The 18,190-nt window shown below is 43.4% G+C and overlaps 1 protein-coding gene across 1 annotated transcript in view; it reads right to left on the reverse strand.

Annotated features, from left to right (window-relative positions):
• Window positions 1–287: 287 nt before the first annotated feature.
• LOC147883095 (D-xylose-proton symporter-like 3, chloroplastic) overlaps window positions 288–18,190 on the reverse strand; it is a 44,702-nt gene continuing 26,799 nt past the window's right edge. Inside the window, exons 11-13 of the mRNA XM_087399362.1 lie at window positions 17,959–18,057; window positions 17,450–17,587; window positions 288–794 (exon numbers count right to left, since the gene is read on the reverse strand). Of these exons, the coding sequence (XP_087255488.1) occupies window positions 660–794; window positions 17,450–17,587; window positions 17,959–18,057 (372 nt within the window). The 3' untranslated portion in view covers window positions 288–659. The remainder of the gene's footprint in view (window positions 795–17,449; window positions 17,588–17,958; window positions 18,058–18,190) is intronic.

Here is an 18,190-nt window from a genome sequence, read left to right on the forward strand (position 1 = left end):
AGTAGTCTATTAGCTATAGAAGTAGAATTACATTCTCACATTTTTTAAATGTATGAAATCCCATGAATTGACCACTTTGGAAAATTGTTGAATTGAGTGATCATTTTTATTAAACAAAAACCAACAAGTTTTGCTCGCATTTTGAATATATTGACGGTCTATTTTGCTGAACAAGAGAGGGATAGATTGTTATGAAAGAAAGGTGAGTAGACAAAAGATAAGAGAGCACACGAGAGCCGCTAGTTGTATCATAGTTGTGAATAAGGATTATTTTGATTCGATCCCTGATCAAGTTGTAAGACACATAATCGACAACTCACAAGTGAGATGATTCTTGTATACATGGTGTAAGACGTGGTGCAATTCACATATAATAGAATTGATGTTCCGACTTTACAAACTCTAGTTGTAGCAGCAACCACCACTATCCGAATAGTAAAGCCTACTTGAAAATGTAAAAGACATATAGCCTCTTCCCAGCCAAGTCATACCTTCTTTTTTTTTGTGAGAATCCAAGTCATACCTTCATTAATCCTCCAACTCTACAACTCAGCTTGTACTGGTGATGATTTTATCTCACCGTTATCATTACTAAAAGTATGTTGTACTCATGAGAAAATCATAACATGGAACATCGCATGACTGCTTAACTGAAAACTTCATGAGGAGAGTTTCGCTTCTATCTCCTCCAAGCTCAAACCCTTTGTTTCAGGTACTCTGAGTATGATGAACAGTAATGCAATGACACCTATGACTCCAAACAGTAAGAATGTTGCAGCTGTCCCAATCGCTTCCTGTGATGTAAAGAAAATGTTAATCCTGCATGTCCAGGACCCCCCAAAACAACACACTGTTGCCGTATTTTCTAGAAACAATATATGCAAGAGAGCTATTGCAAATACATGTGAGCATACACCTAATAAATGTCTCAAAATATAATTTCATACATTAGTTTCTGTTTTATAGGATGTATTATCCAGGTGGCTGTTTCTTAAACTGTGCAGAAAGTCTACAAAATACACTATGGGGCATCAGAATTTAAAACTTTACATATTACAAGGTTTAATTTTCAAGTATAAGATGAGCACTGCAGCCTGCCAAAGGTACATCAGTTTTGACTTTGACATACCATAAGTTTTCAGCTGTGAAAAGCATGTGGTTTATAGTTTGTTCCTATTGTTGCACCATCATTGATCTTTATAGAGGGCGCTTAGCCTGTCTGTTTTTTCAATTTCTCTGATTTACGGAAACGGCTGTGGGGGCGGAAGGGGGTCTGCATTCGCACCATCATTGATCTTTATAGAGGGCGCTTAGCCTGTCTGTTTTTTCACTCTCTCTGATTTACGGAAACGGCCATGGGGGCGGAAGGGGGTCTGCATTCGCAAGTGGCTCCATGGAGTATTTTGGAGACAAGTACACCTTTTAGATTCTTTTCAGGTAGAATATTTTGCTTAATGATATGTGTTCTCTCTTGGTCCATCTGAAATCGATAGTAACTTTCCCTATGCACTGGACTTGTACTATTGGGTATCTACAATTGCTCACATTCATATGCTCCAATACTGTAAATTCATCCTCTTTTTCTGTGATTTTTTTTTTTGGTATGTTACTATTGGAATCTATTCAAAAGCAGGTTCAACATACATTGTGCACCTGACTGTCCATAACATGGCTCAGCTCCAAAACTTGTAGCAGGGAAGATCTATGAAAGCACATGACACTGAAAAGATGGAGGGGATACTTTTCCACGTCTAGCAATTTGCCCAAGACTAACCCAAAAGCATGTTGATGAGAATTTCTACGTGGATCCCATGCTCACCAAGTCTTCAAACTCTCGACTCATTGGCAGAATACGGCCTCTTTAGCGTTATTGGTATTGTACGACCTTCTCACCTCAAGATATCCTTCAACATCTTGATGTTTGGAATAGAAAGCAGCTCTTGTGGGCCTTCCATAGAATTTAGACTGCAAAGTTGTTTTTCTTCCTTTTTTATCCATCTTGGCATCCTAATGTTTGCTCTCATATTCCATTGTCTTTGGATCCCATGCTCACCGAGTCTTCAACCTCTTAACTCATCAGCAGAATACCATATCTTTGGCGTTATTGTCATTATATGACCTTCTAACCTCAATGTAGCCATCCATATCTGTGATCTTTGGAATAGAAAACAGCTCTTGTGGGCCATCCACAGAATTTAGACTGCGTTTAATTTGTCCTTCTTTATCCATCCTGGCATCCTAATGTTTGCTCTCATATTCCATCTTGGAATCATATAGTTTGCTCTTATATTCCATTATCAATGGCTCATCATTCCTATATCTTCTTCTCTTGTTAAGCGCTAGGATTGCAATATCAGACATGTCTTAGAAAGTTCCATCCCTTCAGCCACTCTCTCATGTTGTTACTGTGGGATCCTTGCCATCTTCCACAAATATCAATGCAGCCAGTAGTTCAATTTGCAGCTGCTACAAAGCAGAACTCTCACATTAACGACCATAGAAGATCAGTTGCAGCACATGCAGGATATTTTGAAGGTAAACAAGGATCGATGAAAACAGCCCAAGTGCTAATAAGAGCAGGTCAACCAGGGATCTTGATATCAGAGACTATACATACTTAAGGCTCCAACCTCGCTGCTATTCCAAGTTTTAAAACCCAAATAATGAAAAGATGGATCAAGATTTTATAATCCCTTTTTGTTGGTCCACAAGAGAGGAGATTTGGCTTATGAGCTGGATTTGCCTTCCAATACTAAGATGCACAAGGTATTTCATGTTAGTATGCTGAAAATGTGTCAGGCAAAATGATCGTACTTCTTCAACCCTACCACCACTTGATGACAAAGGTAAAACAGTTTTGAACTCGGAGTACATTGTAGCAAGGCATTAAGTAATGGTAAAGATATTGTGCAGAATTTTTGGTCAGGTTGAAGGGGTTACCTGAAGTCAACAACACATGAGAAGAGTCATCATTTCTTAAACCAAAGCCAGATCTGGGAATGTGTGAAGGCTGTTTCTAGGTTCAAAGACAGTTAATTGTTTCAATCCAGCAGTCAGGATATCCAGGTTCATGACTTCCATTTTTTAGGGCAAAAATGCTAAAGTAGGGAGGGGGTGTCATCGACTTGGAAAAGATAGCCTCAGCAACTTTCAGATTTGGATTTGTACACTCCCAACCCTAGATAAGGAAACCTTAAATTTAAAGTACTTAGTGTACTTTTAAAGGACTTTAAATTATAGTGAAATGGATGGTGGGCCCTCTTAAATGTATTAAGTATCAGAATGTATAGATCAACTCCCCACCTGTGAGCGCCTACATGAGGAGGACAAGCGGGAGTCAGACCTGTAGGAGAGAGGGACTGAGAGAGGCTGCTATGTGGGCAGTAACAGACCGATGTTCTTAGGTTTACTTTAGGGAAGCCTCATGGGCCACCCAGGCCAGCACATACGCCTGACAATAGACCCTAGTATAAGATAGACATAGGGGCTGGTAGGTGCCAAGCCTTAGAGTGGGCAGATGGTCTGCGACAATGCCCAGCAGAATATGCCTGGTGGAGGGGCTTTTACAGGCCCCAAACCAGGTCCTGGTCAGCTGGCCAGTCTGTAGAGCAGGTTGGCAGTAGCATGGAGGGTTCGGCTGTTGGTCAGGAGCCCCTGGCACTGGTCAGAAATATGCTGGACCAGTCCGACATTAAAAGGGGGCCAATGTGCAAACCTACAGCCAGTAGGAGAGAAACTATGGGTGCATATTACAGCGAGTATATTGCACAGTAAGAGCTAATCCCTGAGCAGCTATTGAAGCCTATTCTGACAAATTTTGAAGTTCAAAAGCTCATATATTCTCATTTTGCATCAGTTTGAACACAATGGAAAACATGATGAAATCAATTTCTTGAATAACACCACCACACTAGATAAAAATTGTAGTGGAATGTGTAAGGGAATAAATTAGAGTATGTTCATTAACCAAAGGAACTAAGAGCATTGTAGTAGGCACAATATAATAGTTCCCAAATAGGAAGAGAATATATTTTTTATAAATCTTTTAATCAATCATCAAAATTTGGAAGAGGTTTAAATAAATAAAATAATTTGCAAAAAGGAATAAATTATGGTCAGCGTCATCTTCGAGTCGTCGACACAATTAAATCCAATTCTCAGAGTAGAGGGGGGGTCATGGAATCATAAGGTTGAGGAGCCAAGGAAGAGGTAAACATCAAGGCAAAAAGGAAGAGTCGCAATTTTGTACACACACACACATACGTATGTACACTGTATACACACACACCTTTTCTTATTGTGAAATCCATATGTATTATATTACAAGATACTAAGAAACTGCCCCCGCAAAAATAGGGGACAAAGCAGTTACAACAAAAGATATCATTATAGGACAAAAAAGCAGGATATTCCAGATCCCGTGCATGCAAGCAGTCAAAGACTGATTGCCGCAGAGAAGCACGGAAGAAATGATACTTTGACAGGTCAGGGTCACCAAAGACTCTATGATGACAGACCTTCCATAGAGTCCATAGTGCCCAAAAACGGACCCAATGAAAGAAAATATCAAGCCATGCCTGCATCATCAAGCACATCATTCACAAGAGAAAAGCCTCTAGAACAAAGAAAATATGATCTGCGGGGTTCTTGCAATGCCAAAGGCTGAATGAACACCTCGTGAACTCTCCTCTCCTCCCCGGCCGGCTTATCTCCCTCCCACCCCTCGTTTTCTTCCTCCTCTCCTACGCCTTCTCCTGCCTCTGCTAGTCGTTTTGATGCTAGTCCGGCTTCGACTCGCAGCCAGCCAAAGGCCTTTCTTTTAGACTGTCAAGTACTTGGGCAGCCTTCGAGAAACTCCTTAGTTGAATACGGTTCTAGGTTAGCAATAACTGCTGTTTGATGGGAATTCTTCCAGTGAGTTTCCAAAAATGATCTAACCCATAGGAAATCTCTCAATAGGATCTAAGACCACATCTCTATTGACAAATTAAGAATAGAGCTTATATATTGAAGACCCCTAGACCACCTCCTTTTTGTCAATAGTGCGAAGGACCACCTTACAAGATAGATCTGTCTCTTAGCAGTGGATCCTCTCCATAGTAAAGATCTACAAGTCCTTTAAAACTAATCAAGTGCTTTCTAAGAGGGGAACTAGCAAGGGAGAAAATAAGGTGATCGAGGACTCCATCTTTCTCCTAGGAAGCCTTTCCACTTCTCCACCTTTCTTAGGAATTTCTATAGAACCAATCCCATCAAGCTCCCTTAGTGTGACTATGATGAGAGACCCTGAGGCTAGGAATAAGGTTTCAAAGCTATAGCTTCTAAAGCATCCTCTCTTATGTTTCAAGGTCTAAGGATGGTGTCATTTGGAAACTATTGGTTAACTAGTTGCATTCCAAATGCCTTTACAAGCATCATTCTTCACCTTCTGCTATATGAGCCATCCTAAGGCATCTACAACTATGGCAAATAGTAAATTAACAATAAGGCATAATTGCCTTCTTGATATCTTTTATTGGAATGGAAATAGATATTCGTTTGTGTGTGTTATTGTTGGGTGCCCTACCCAAATATAAAATCCATAAAGAATGTATTACTTGAACCCCCCGATGTATCACCATCCAATGATCACTTGTTCTAAAATCCAGAATGTATAAGCTCACTACTAGCACTATATGATGTAGCCAGGGGTACCAAAACTCAATTAGCCAATCAATATTCTCCTACATCCTTGACTACATCCTTGATGACATTGGACAAGGTCATGATCGGCCTAAAATCAAGGGGGGATGTTGAGATTGGTGATGCATAAGCATATGACCTTGTGAGGTGGAGATGTAAGGTGAAGAGATCAAAGATAAGATGGACAATCGACTTGATGAGTTGGCACACGAGTGTGACCAAGTATAATGTACCACCATGTAAGTGACCAGGTATAATGTACCACCATGTAACTCTTTCCTATATAATGAGACACTCCTCTAATGAAAATAATCACTCTTTTTAATGGATCCCTTCCGCCCTCCTTGAGTCCCCCCCCCTCTCTCTCTCTCTCTCTCTTTCCACTATGTTTTCTTGCACTTTTATGAATTTTCAAAAACACATAGCATTGACATTATGCATAAGATAGTGCAATTACAACATTCTTATGATTACCTACTTCATTCATATTGATGTGAAGCTCAATATTGAATAACTCTTACGAGCTAGTTCACTATTGGCTAAGGTTAGAGCTTGGAGCTGAAGATTGATCAAGCCTAAAGTCATGCCTCAAATTCTACCATGTCTTATGAATTCAAAAGGATTAAAATTTGAAATCATAAACCATGATAGATGAGCACCAAAAGAGCTGGGAGGGAGGAAGTATATATCAAGATGAATCCGGGAACATGCAAAACCTTATCCTCTAAAAATGCAGCACAGTGTGCAGTTTCAATCTCATGATAGTCATTCTTTGTCGATGAGTTCTCGAACAAAGTGGTAGTGGACCTCGATGTACTTCGTCCGTGCGTGAAACACGGGGTTGTTGGCGATCGCTACTCTGGTTGTCGCACATAATTGCAGTCGCATCTTCTTGGGCCACATTCATGTCCTCCAAGATCCAACTGAGCCACAATGCTTCACATGCCGTTGTACAGGCAGCCCTATACTCCGTCTCTCTAGATCAAAGGGCGACAATAGGTTGTTTCTTACTCAACCATGACACGGCTCCTGATGAGAGTAAGAAATAATATCCAGAAGTAGATCTCCGGGTATCAATGTCACTTGCCCAATCACTATCACAGAAACCTCCCAACTCAATGCCTCTAGTATAAGTGATGCTGTAGGTGCAGGTACCCTTCCAGTACCTTAGCACCCTTATACCTACGTCCCAATGAGCCTTCTTGGATGTAGCGGAGAACTGACAGAGCAATCCAACTGCAAAGGAAATGTTTGGTCGAGTATTGGTGAGATAAAGCAAACTCCCCACCAAGCGTCGATATAGTGATGAATCAACCGGCTGAGATGGATCACGCACACTCAGCTTCAGACTAGTTTCCATGGGAGTCACTGCTGCTTTGCAATTTTCCATCTCAAAGCGTTTGAGCAGTTTCCTACAATACTTCTCCTGTGCAACAAAGATACTGCTCTTTCCCTGCATCACCTCAATCCCAAGAAAGTAGTGAAGTATGCCTGGGTCAATCATCTCGAACTCCTCCATAAGAAGTCTCTTGACCTAAGAAATCCTTTTCGTATGATTCCCACTAACGATGAGATCATCCACATATAGAATCAATACCAGCTGCAAATCCCCCTCTGCTTCGAGATAGAGATTTGCCTCTGATGGACTCTACTGAAGCCCGATCTTCTAAAAGAAAACATCTATCCGCTGGTACCAAGCTTTGGGGGCCTGTTTCAGCCCGTATAAGGCCTTCTTCAGCTTGCATACTTTTGATGGGGATCCTGGAATCTAAAATCATGATGGCTGTGCCACATATACCTCCTCCTCCAATTAAAAATGTAGACTTGATGTCCATCTGAAAAATAGGCCAACTCTGATGAGCAGCCAAGGCAATGACTGTCCGAATAGTCACCATCCTAGTTGTGGGGGCAAAGGTCTTGTCGAAGTCAAGTCCTTCTGACTATGCTAGCCTTTCACCACCAATCTTGCTTTGTACTTGTCTAAGCTCCCATCTAACTTGAACTTAAGCTTGTACACCCATTTAGTCCCGATGACCTTCCGCTTGGTTGGTTTGGGCACTAAATCCCAGGTGTCATTTTTCAAAATGGCATCCATCTCTGCCTTCATGGCTTCCTGCCATTTTGATATATCCTTCGCTTCCTAGAAGGAACCGGGCTCCGCAAGTTGAGCTACCAAAGCGAAGTTCACGGAGGGAGACTTCATGTTTCTTTGAGACCGCCGCGCTCCGGAACTGCTCTCAGGTATGTCCTGCAAAAGTAAGGGATCAAGGAGAAAGAGAGACATAAGGTAGGAAACACTCAATCTATTGCAATGTATATACTCAACAATACATGATAGGCTTCTTATATAGAGTGAGCCTTTAGAATAGTCAACACATGTGGGATCCTCTCATCAACATTCCTCCTTGTGGATATCCTTGATCCACATCTCCACATCATGTAGTCCACATCCTAGGATGGCTACTTTAATTCTTTCCTATACCATACCTTAGCCTCTAATATGTGCTCATGGCACCATATCTCAACACCACCCCTTGGTGCCATGATCCTTTGGCTACTGGGTCACGTTTGATTTACAAACATGTGGGCTGAAGGTGGCAAGGCTTTTGCTTCTCAATACATGTTGTTCTTGTCATTCTGCTCTTGGCTTGATGATAACTCCACGTAGTTGACCTGCTGGTTCTTCAATCTGCAATCCTTATGTCCCAGCTTCTTGCAATGGTGACACTTTGGTTTGTTCTTCAGTCTACAGTCACTTTGATAGTGACCCATCCTTCAACAATGGTAACACTTCGCTAATGTTTTACTAAACAATGCTCGTTCTTCATTGTTGCTGATACGTGTTAATGTAGATGTCGATGTCGATGCCTTTAGCTCTCTTTCTTTTTCAAGAAGAGAGAATACACATTCCTCAAACTTTGGATCTGGGAGATTCTTCAAAGTTGTTGTCAGTGCAATGTACTCTGCAAGCATGCTTTTAAGGAGAATTGCAAGTACATCTTTTTTTCCTACTTTCGCATTTATGCCTTCTAGTTGGGTCATAATGCTTTTGATTTTGTTGACAAATTGTGCCATGGATTCATTGAAGCTCATGTGCAAACCATAGAATTCAATCTTAAGATGAATTTCTTGGTTTTTGGCTTTCACACCAAACACTGTGTTCAACTCATCCCATGCATCTTTGGCATGATCCTTGGAGTCTATATGATGAATTGTGTTTGAACCCAAGTGCAAACCAATGAGTGATAGTGCTGCTTCATCTTTTTCCTTCCAGGCATCATTTTATGTAGTGCGTATGTCTTCTTTTACAGTCTTCCAAAGCTTTTGATGCATTAGGAGACACCTCATTTGCACAGACTAGGTGTGAAATCCTTCCCCGGTAAACTTCTCAACAGTTGGGGTGCATAATGCCATTGCAAAAGTCTTACCAGTTGAAGAAACTTTCAAATATGACAGTGTCTAATTGCATACAACAAAATTGACTTGACAGGCGCATAGAGCTAGAAAAGACGATCACTTTTCCTTTTTGGAGCATGTGCAAATTCTTCTTGGATTGGAAGTTACGGCTTGTCGAAGTTTAATGAAGAAGAGGGGTCCAATTGATGATGTGATTTAGGGGTTCATATGCTGCATGCAAGACTGTGCTTACAAAGGAACTGTGCTTGGGTGGCACTGCTAACTTGCATGTTGATGTGGCAATCTTCTGACCCAACTAGGTTAACCCAAGGTTACATAAACTTTACCATGGTTCAACTAACCCAAGCAATTGAACCTAACCACAAACTTAACCAATAGCCTTAACCTAGGTCACGGGCTTATCTGCCACGTGTCTTAAGGTTAACCTTAGAGAAGAACAGAAGAGAAATCTCTGCTTCTCTGCAACGACGTTAGAGACGTGGGCATGGCGACAGAGATCTTGGGCGTCGAATGAGAGCTGCAGCGGTTGTCGAAGAAGCATCAGCGAGCATCTAAAGCCATTGCTAAGGCTTTGGAGCTGGCTCACCGGAGTCAATGAGAATTGGTTGCTTTGGAGACGACTACATTGAAGGAAGTCACTTAATTGGCTAGATGGCTGCTCGTGGAGGCCGCTTTCCGTGAGTAGTTGTTGGCACTGTTGTAGGAGCCGATGATGAGCCGGTTGGAGGAGCAAGAGGCAGGACTTGGAGCTTTGGAGGCTGAGCCCAGGAGCGTGGAGGCTTTGTAGAAGAAGGCGCCTTCATTGATGTCTTGTGAGCCCGTTGGTTGCTGAAGGAGCCTGAGTCGTCTAGGCCGTGAGGGAGTGCCGAGCATGGGAGCTTTCTGACGTTCGAGCTTCAAAGGCAGTGGAGACTATTCAGTTTGCAAGTCGTTGATGTGAAGACGGAGATGGACTCGGAGGTCGTGTTCTAGAGAACCGTCCCTGTGAGCGAGCTGCTAGTCGGTGGAGGAGTTGCTAGTCAGTGGAGGAGCCTTGTCTTGGGAGCCTTTGCTTTATGTGCCTGGAATCAAAAAAATTTGCTTTCAGTCTCCTCTCTCAATAAAAGAGGATTTCAGGGTCTACTTCTGAGTCGGCTGGTTGGCCTCATGCCGCCTTGTTGCATGGGAGTACCTAGTGTTCTGATACCATGTAAAAGTAAGGGATCAAGGAGGATCGTAACACCATGAGAGAGACATAAGGTAGGAAACACTCAATCTATTGCAATGTATATACTCAACGATACATGAAAGGCTTCTTATATAGAAAGAGCCTTTAGAATAGTCAACACATGTGGGATCCTCTCATCCACATTTCTCCTTGTGGATATTCTTGATCCACATCTCCACATCATGTAGTCCACATCCTAGGGTGGCTACTTTAATTCTTTCCTATACCATACCTTAGCCTCTAATATGTGCTCATGGCACCATATCTCAACATGTCCGTGACCCGTGAGTCTGCTAACGTCTTCAAATACCATTGAGGTAGCTTCTTCTCAAATGGAGGTACTTTGGATGAAGTTGAATTGGAAGCTAGCTCTAGAATGGCATGCTCCTCCTCCTCCTCGGGGTCTTCAGTCGACGCTACCTCGCGGATGGTGACTTTGGGTGGGGATAACGCTAAGAGTTCTGGAACCTCTTCGGCAGGCTGTGGCTCGGTCTCTTCAAAGATCACATCCCTGCTCATAAGGATCTTCTTCTTGTCCGCGTTGAATAGGAGGTAGGCCTTGGACTCTTCGCTGTATCCCACAAAGATACAGCTCCGGCTATGGGAATCCGGATAGCTTTGTTCACTCATCTTTGTGAACATGCACAAATGCTTTAGAACCGAAAACCCTAAGATGAGATATGATGGGCTTCTTATCATAATAAGCTTCGTATGGAGTCTTGCCATCAATAATCTTGGTCTTGAGGATGTAAACAGCAGTGTTCACGGCTCCACCCCAGTAGGCTTTCGAGAGACTCCTCCCTCGCAACATGATCAACCCTATCTCAGTGACGGTCCTATGCTTCCTCTCAGCAACTCCATTCTGCTGAGATGTGCGAGCTATAGTGAGCTACCTCTTAATCCCTTGCTTCTTGCAGAATCCATTGAACTCGGTAGAAGTGAACTCTCCCCCTCTATCGGTGCGGAAGGCTTTGATTACCTCCCCACTCTCCTTCTCTACCTAGGCCTTCCAATCTTTGAATTTCTCGAAAGCCTGAGATTTCTTGGCTAGGCAAAATACACATGTCATGAGATTGAAATCATCAACAAGTAAGAGAGAATACCGCGAACCTGCGAATGAATTTGTCGACATTGGGCCGCAGATGTCGGCGTGAACTAACTCGAGCGGCCGTGCTAAGGCCTCCTGTGGTGGGAACTTGTCCCTGTGTTGCTTGCATTCCACGCAAGCCCTGCAGACACGATCATTGCTTGCAATCGGTGGAAGTCCATCCACCATCTTTGTCTTCTGCATCTCAAAGAGAGTGCCATAGTTGACGTGACCGAACCGCTCATGCCATGATCTGGATCTTCCATGGTCCCCGTGCACCAACAGAGCGTTGCGTCAATATAGTCCATGCTCCTCGACACCTTGAGCCACCACCTGTCCGTTTGCCTTGGATGTGACAGTGACCTTGCCGTTGTCTAATAATACCGACATATTGTGCTTGTCCATCTAACTAACAGACAATAGGTTCTTGCACAAATTCAGTACATACAGTACATCAGAAATCAACTCCTCGTTTCCTACAGTCGTTATGAACGGAATACTGCCGATACCCTTCACAAGGCATGACTGGTTATCCCCAATAGTGACCTTGGAATCGGGATGTGTACCTTCCATGGTTTTGAACCACTCCTTGTTGGACATGTGCTTTGAAGCTCCACTGTCCACATACCAACCTTCCTCTCCCTCACTGACTGTATAAGTGGAGCCGTACTCAGTGATGATGAAGAGAGCATAGGTCGTGACGTTTGCCGATTTGGTCTTTGGCTCCTCCTTGGACTTGGACTCCTTCTTCTTGAGGTCCGCCTTCTTCTTGCGGGACTCTTTAGCGGAATGACCAAGCTTCTCATAGTAGAAGTACTTCATCTGCCTCTTTTTCTTTGCATTCTCGGTCTTGTTTTTGCTCTTGGAGTCTTTGAACTTACCCTTGCCAGGCTTGTCCCTCGCCATGAGAGCCTTCTCGTCCGATTGCGTAAACAATTTTTCCCCAGCCATGAGAGCCTTCTCGTCCTATCTAGCTTAACCAACACTCAGAAAAACTGAAAGAGCGATAGGACAAAACTCAGATATATTCCTCCACAATCGTGGGCAACAAAAGATTAAGAGTGCGCATGTACAAACAGCCCGAGTGCTGTCAATGATGATGAGCCTCTTCCTCTTCCTTGTGCGCTTGCCTGTGTGCAACGCTGTAAGTGCAGGTGATGAGGAACGAGGGGGGAAGGGAGGGCTTTTTATAGGAGGGGCTAGGCCCCCTCAATTTGGCCGACCAGTGAGTCGGCTCCCTGCCCAAGGCACCGACCTGCCAGCCCACCAACCGACCTGATTGGTCGGCCTTTGCTGGCTGATCAGGCCAGCTTGGGCCAGGCCTATTTAAGGGCCCATAAGCCCTGCTTATGGGCTGCTGTTGCAGCTCCCAACTCCGCCCGTGTGCAGGTCCAGGAGGCACCTAGGATGCCGTGCCATCTTCTTGCTGCAGTGCAGGTTCCCTGCCAGGTAGGTCTTCTGCATTTTCACCTTCCCCTACCCCCTATGGTCTCCTGCCCCCTTGTCCCCTCAAATCGGGGGCTCAGAGGTGGGGCAATGACCTTCTAACAGCTATGACATCCCCACTGACGTCATCAATGCCCACCAGTGGGTGTAGACCATAGAAAAGACACATGCTCTCACAAATACAAATCCACACACCCACACATACTTGAGTATCCATGTATACAAAGGTCTTTGTACTGAGTTTCTGTCAGCACTCTAGAGGTGAAGGGTAGACTCAGCCGTGACAAAGGCTAGTACTAAAGGAGAAGTCTAATCACAAAGGAGGAGGGAGTAAGTGTTTGAAGCACTACAAAGAATATCAAAGAGGGAAAAGAAATGTGCACCAAAAAGGCTGAGGAGGAGGTGTTTTGGAGCATTGGAAGAAAATCAACGAGTGAAAATTGAAGAAAAGGACAATGGGGAAGGGATGCCTACTATGTGCATTGTTGTCGTGCCACATAAAAACATTCACAAAAACTCAAAAGTTCCAAATGCTTGGACACGAACATTTTGAAATCCACCAAAGCACAACACACGGAAGTCCCATCATTTGGAATGGTCAAATATGTTGTTGCATATGAGTGAATAACAAAGAGTTGATGTGAGCAGTCATGCACCCTTTGAAACCAGCTTTGGCCATTTCAACAAAGAATGTACTAACGGGCCATTCTTATCTTAAGTAATGACTTAAGGAAGGGATGTGAAATAGACGATTGCAAATCAAGGGTCTGACCATACATAAACAACCTCACAAATCAGTTGATATTCCTAGAAATTGGCTTGATATAGTCTGATATGCCTAGAAATTGGTTTGGGATAATCTGAGCCGCCTTTGGTATTGCATTGCTAGGTTTTTATACGTGTGACAAAAAGACAAGCTGCAAATACAAGTTTGCAAATCAACGGTCTGATCTTAGGTAAAAGCCTCACTATGCGGCCACTATGCCTAGATGTTGGCTTAGAAAGAGTGAAGCTGCCCCTAGAATCACATTGTGATGTTTTGAAAGTGTAAGGCTATCTTGAGCTCTTCTAGGAGATTTTTTATATGCAAATTATGCCCATCGCTTTCTTGTGGATGGGATATGCCTCATTTCCAAGGGAGGAGATAGAGCCAATATTCATCATTGACTAACTAAGCCTAGACAATGTAGCATCCTCAACAACATCTTCATTGGCAGGCTATTCATTTGGCATATCAGCACTTAGCCCCTCGTGACCCTCCTCTTACATTTCGTGAAAGCGTATAGCAGAGTGAACTGGGCCTTTTTGGAGGGTATCCATGAGCAGATTTGGTTTCTCCCATGCTCCAGAGGCATTTCAGCATTGTTGTCTAGTAGATACAAGCCAGCTCACAAGTAATCCCTTGTCTCTTTCAATCTCAGTTCGTCATGGCTACCCCATCGAACCTTTCCTCTCCCTCCAATCACAAGGGTCTAGAATTGGTAGGCTTGCACTTAGAAATCAATGAAGAACATAATATGATTGGAGCAAAGTCGGCAGATCACATGGCACCCTTCATGGGGACAATCGAATGCCTAGAGAGGCCCCCTCCATCGTTGGCTGTTGTAGCATGTCCTCAGGTTCTAAAATCAACTAGCACAAGTCACTTGGCTTTCTCACGAAGGAAGAGAGATCTATCCTATGGGAAGAGGCCCTAGGTTTGCAATGGTTCCCAAAAGGCCAAATGACATGTTGTTTGGCAAAGAGATCTCTAGCCTTGCAAAGTATCGTCAGATTTTAGACTATCAACTCGAATCTCTCACTGATTACCCTCAGAACAAGCAGCACATAGCACTCAGACAATACAGCAAGTAGAGAGAGCTAGAGAACTCGGTATACTTGTCCACCCATGGGAAAACCGCTCAGAAAGGGGCCAAGTACATCCAGCCAACAGTACTGGGCAAAATGACAGTCAAGGATGGCTGTCAACTACTGAGAACTACAGACTAGAATATCTGTCACACTCTACACACTTTGCGGGGCCTTCAAAGGCTTCAGTTACTGAGTGAGAATGGCCAAATGTAATAAAGGAGGGGAAAGGGCTATTTTAGTGGCCCTTTAGGTGGGAAACCTGGAGGGACTATGTAAGTCCCCATCCACCATTCATTGTGTACTTTTGATTTGACTCTCACTCCTTCCTCCTTGCAGCCTACTCTCTCTCTCTCTCTCTCTCTCCCCCCCCCCTTCCCACCTCTTCCTCTCTCTACTACCGCTTCTCCTTCTTTCTCTCCCTTTCTCTCTCTCCCTTTACCTCCTCAATCCCCCTTTCTGCAATCTACCTTTTCTACATTCATATCAGAGCTCCGGCCTGGCACCTTTGCTTCCCCCTTTCACCTTCACTCAGATTTTCTCCAAAAGCACGCCAAAGCCATCGTAGGACTGACAGTGTGCAATAGCAGCACAAAGCGGACGGACACCCAATCCAACGACCGATGGATAGCTCAATCCCTGCAACAGCAAGACTCTGCAACAACCAGGCAGGCAACAAATTGGATCCTTCACAAAACGTACGGTCTGCTCACAGCATAGTGCTGCCTTGAAGAGGACGCTTGGTCAAATGCATCTAGCTGGGTCACAGAACGAAGCTTGCCTCTAAAAGCTCGACGCCTTTCGCTATGAAATAGGCTAAGACCGGGTAGTAACAAATTCATAGAGCACTCGTCGAAGCGCACCACAGCGTGATCCTCCTGTGTTTCGACTATAGCTCCACCCATCAGTCGAACTGCTAACCAATCATCCGATTTAGGAAGGCCATGAACATCTTGGCCAGACCTGCCACATCAACGATAGCTACACCCAACCAAATGTAGCTGTGCGTGACGACCAACCCTAAACCATTTCCGGCCAGCACTCCTAAATGTGGTTCAGACCTGCAACAGCCAAGCGTGATCACTATGATGTGCTAGATCCACCGGCCTGTGACTGTGACCTGCGGATCTGCAACGACTGCAATTTTGCCACCCATGTCAAGATTTCCACCAAATTCCACGCCACCACAGCTCGCCATTCAACCTTAGCCCAAAAACCTCAGGCTAAGGTTCAATTAGTCGTCTAGTTAGTTTTAGCCAGAGGTAGCAGGGTGGGCTAGGTTAAGTCAAACTAACTAGGGTTAGGCTCAGTCAGGTCGAGTTAGGTTAGTTAACTAAGGTTGAGTTCAATTAAGGAATGGGTTTTATGGACTGGGATTCCCTTGAGAGTCAAGCAACAATTATACCCCTCCCTACTCTTTAGGATGATGGATGGCTGCGCACTTCAGCCAAAGTCCCCTTTTTGCACCAGGTGCTTGCAGTTGACTCCTTTTAGCGAGGAAATAAATTGACCTTCTGTCCACATTCTAGACTCAGCTTTGACCCTGTCATCAAGCCATGAAAGACATGCTTCTGGCTGGATGTGCTTTGACTCCCCATTAGCCATGGCTAGAGCAGGAGGGGAGAGATGATACAAATCATTGCTGCCCAAAGGGGCCAAAAGTCTACATCACTACTTAACAGCAATGCCCTGCGGCCAAGAATATTGCAGGGTGCATACTCAAGATCATTGCTCGACTTCAGCAAGGACTTTCAGTGTTCACATTGGGCATGGTATTGTGGTTCACAAGGGGTCATACAAGCCCTCTAATTCAAGGCCATGAGGCTCCCTAGCATACATGGTAAGTGACTTAGTAGTACATCCAGAGATCACTCAGGTCACACCGATCCCCAATTTTCAAAACCATCTTGAGGGCGTTTCATGAGCTTTCATATCATGCTATGGCGACACATGAGTACTTATTCTACCTTAGAATGCATACAATCAAGCATCTAATATCGAAAAGATGCATGTATACTCACTCCAGTAATCATTGCAATAGCAGTTACATTAACAATACATTTGTTATTAATGAATACATTTGTGAATTATCCTAATTAGCTATGGAAGCATCTGTGGAGAGCTGCACAATAATGCAAATATATCTTCAGAATGCATATCATTCTAACATTAAAAAGATGAATGTGTACTCACTCTCGTAATCACTGCAACAGCAGTTTTATCAAAGATACATTTATTCTCCTAACTAGGTGTAGAAGAATTTATAGAGAGCTACACGATAAATGCAAGTACGATAGAAGGCAATAACCAACACAGCATGTTTGGTTAGCGGCATATTTTCCTCTTAAAGACTTCTAAGGGATTTGAACTCGATTAACAATGTACAGACCACTAGTGCCCAGCGGAACACCTCAAAGAAAAAAGCTTGTATGTAATGCTGTGTCCAAAATTTCTGTGCGCACAAAAAAACTTGTATGTAATGCTATGGGCAAAGAAGCCCATGCATGGTATTCGGTCAGATTGATGACTTACAAAACGGTCGGGAAAGCTATAGAGAAGATAAGTAAAGTTTCAATCTCAGCCTTGGGATCAGTATTTGCTCAAGCTTCAAAGACCCTACACAATTTGGGCTTATGTATCTAAATTAACCCAGAAACCCAATACAGAAGCAGCCATAAGTAAAGTGAAAAGACCTGTCAATTACAGAGCATTTCAAGACAAGTGTAATTATAACTTTCAAAGCATTTCACGATAAAATGTACCTCTAAGGGAGAGAAAGAAAATGTCACGAGAGCGTTGGCCGCAAAATTCACAAGGACTGCAATACTTAGAGCTCGTCCCCTTGTTCTTAATGGAAAAATTTCTGAAACCATGAGCCATGATATAGGCCCGAATGAAACCTAGAAAGCCAGAAGACAACAGGAAACGACTCATATAAAATAAATAAAGCTCTAGCCAGCCAAAGTTCTGTCAAAAGTTGTTAGAATGCCTTTATTCTATAGCAGCTTAGCAACCAAAACTGAGGGATCTATCATCGTGTTTCTGTAGCAACGAAGACTGAGGAAAGTATTATAATATTCTCCTTTTCATGTCACGGATGTATGCTCAGGAAGCATACAAAATGCCTCAACTTCGATGCATGAAGAAAGAGAACCGATGTCTAATGAAATTTAAAAGACAAAAACGTCAAACGGTTCTTCAAGCATGATTGCTGTGGGACTATCACTGTGTAAAGAAGGCACATAGACAGTTTTGTGTTGAGTGATCCCACCTGGTAGGCCCCCACATAAAGGAGCAGAGATACAACTGCCAAAGCTGAAGCGGATTGCAAATAGGCATAGTATATTGCAAGCAGAAATAGGGACACAACCTGTGGGGAGAAAAGTCATGAACATCTACCCAGTAATATCACACAAATGAAAGGCCATCTTCTCCTAGAACAAGGCATCTTTTCTTTTTGAAATAGAAAAGGGGAAACCAAGAGGAAAACATTGACACTCCAA

Source organism: Dipteris shenzhenensis, chromosome 28 (genome assembly GCF_047967505.1).
Source record: "Dipteris shenzhenensis isolate YYH24624 ecotype China chromosome 28, Dip_SZ_1.0, whole genome shotgun sequence".
NCBI lineage: Eukaryota > Viridiplantae > Streptophyta > Polypodiopsida > Gleicheniales > Dipteridaceae > Dipteris > Dipteris shenzhenensis.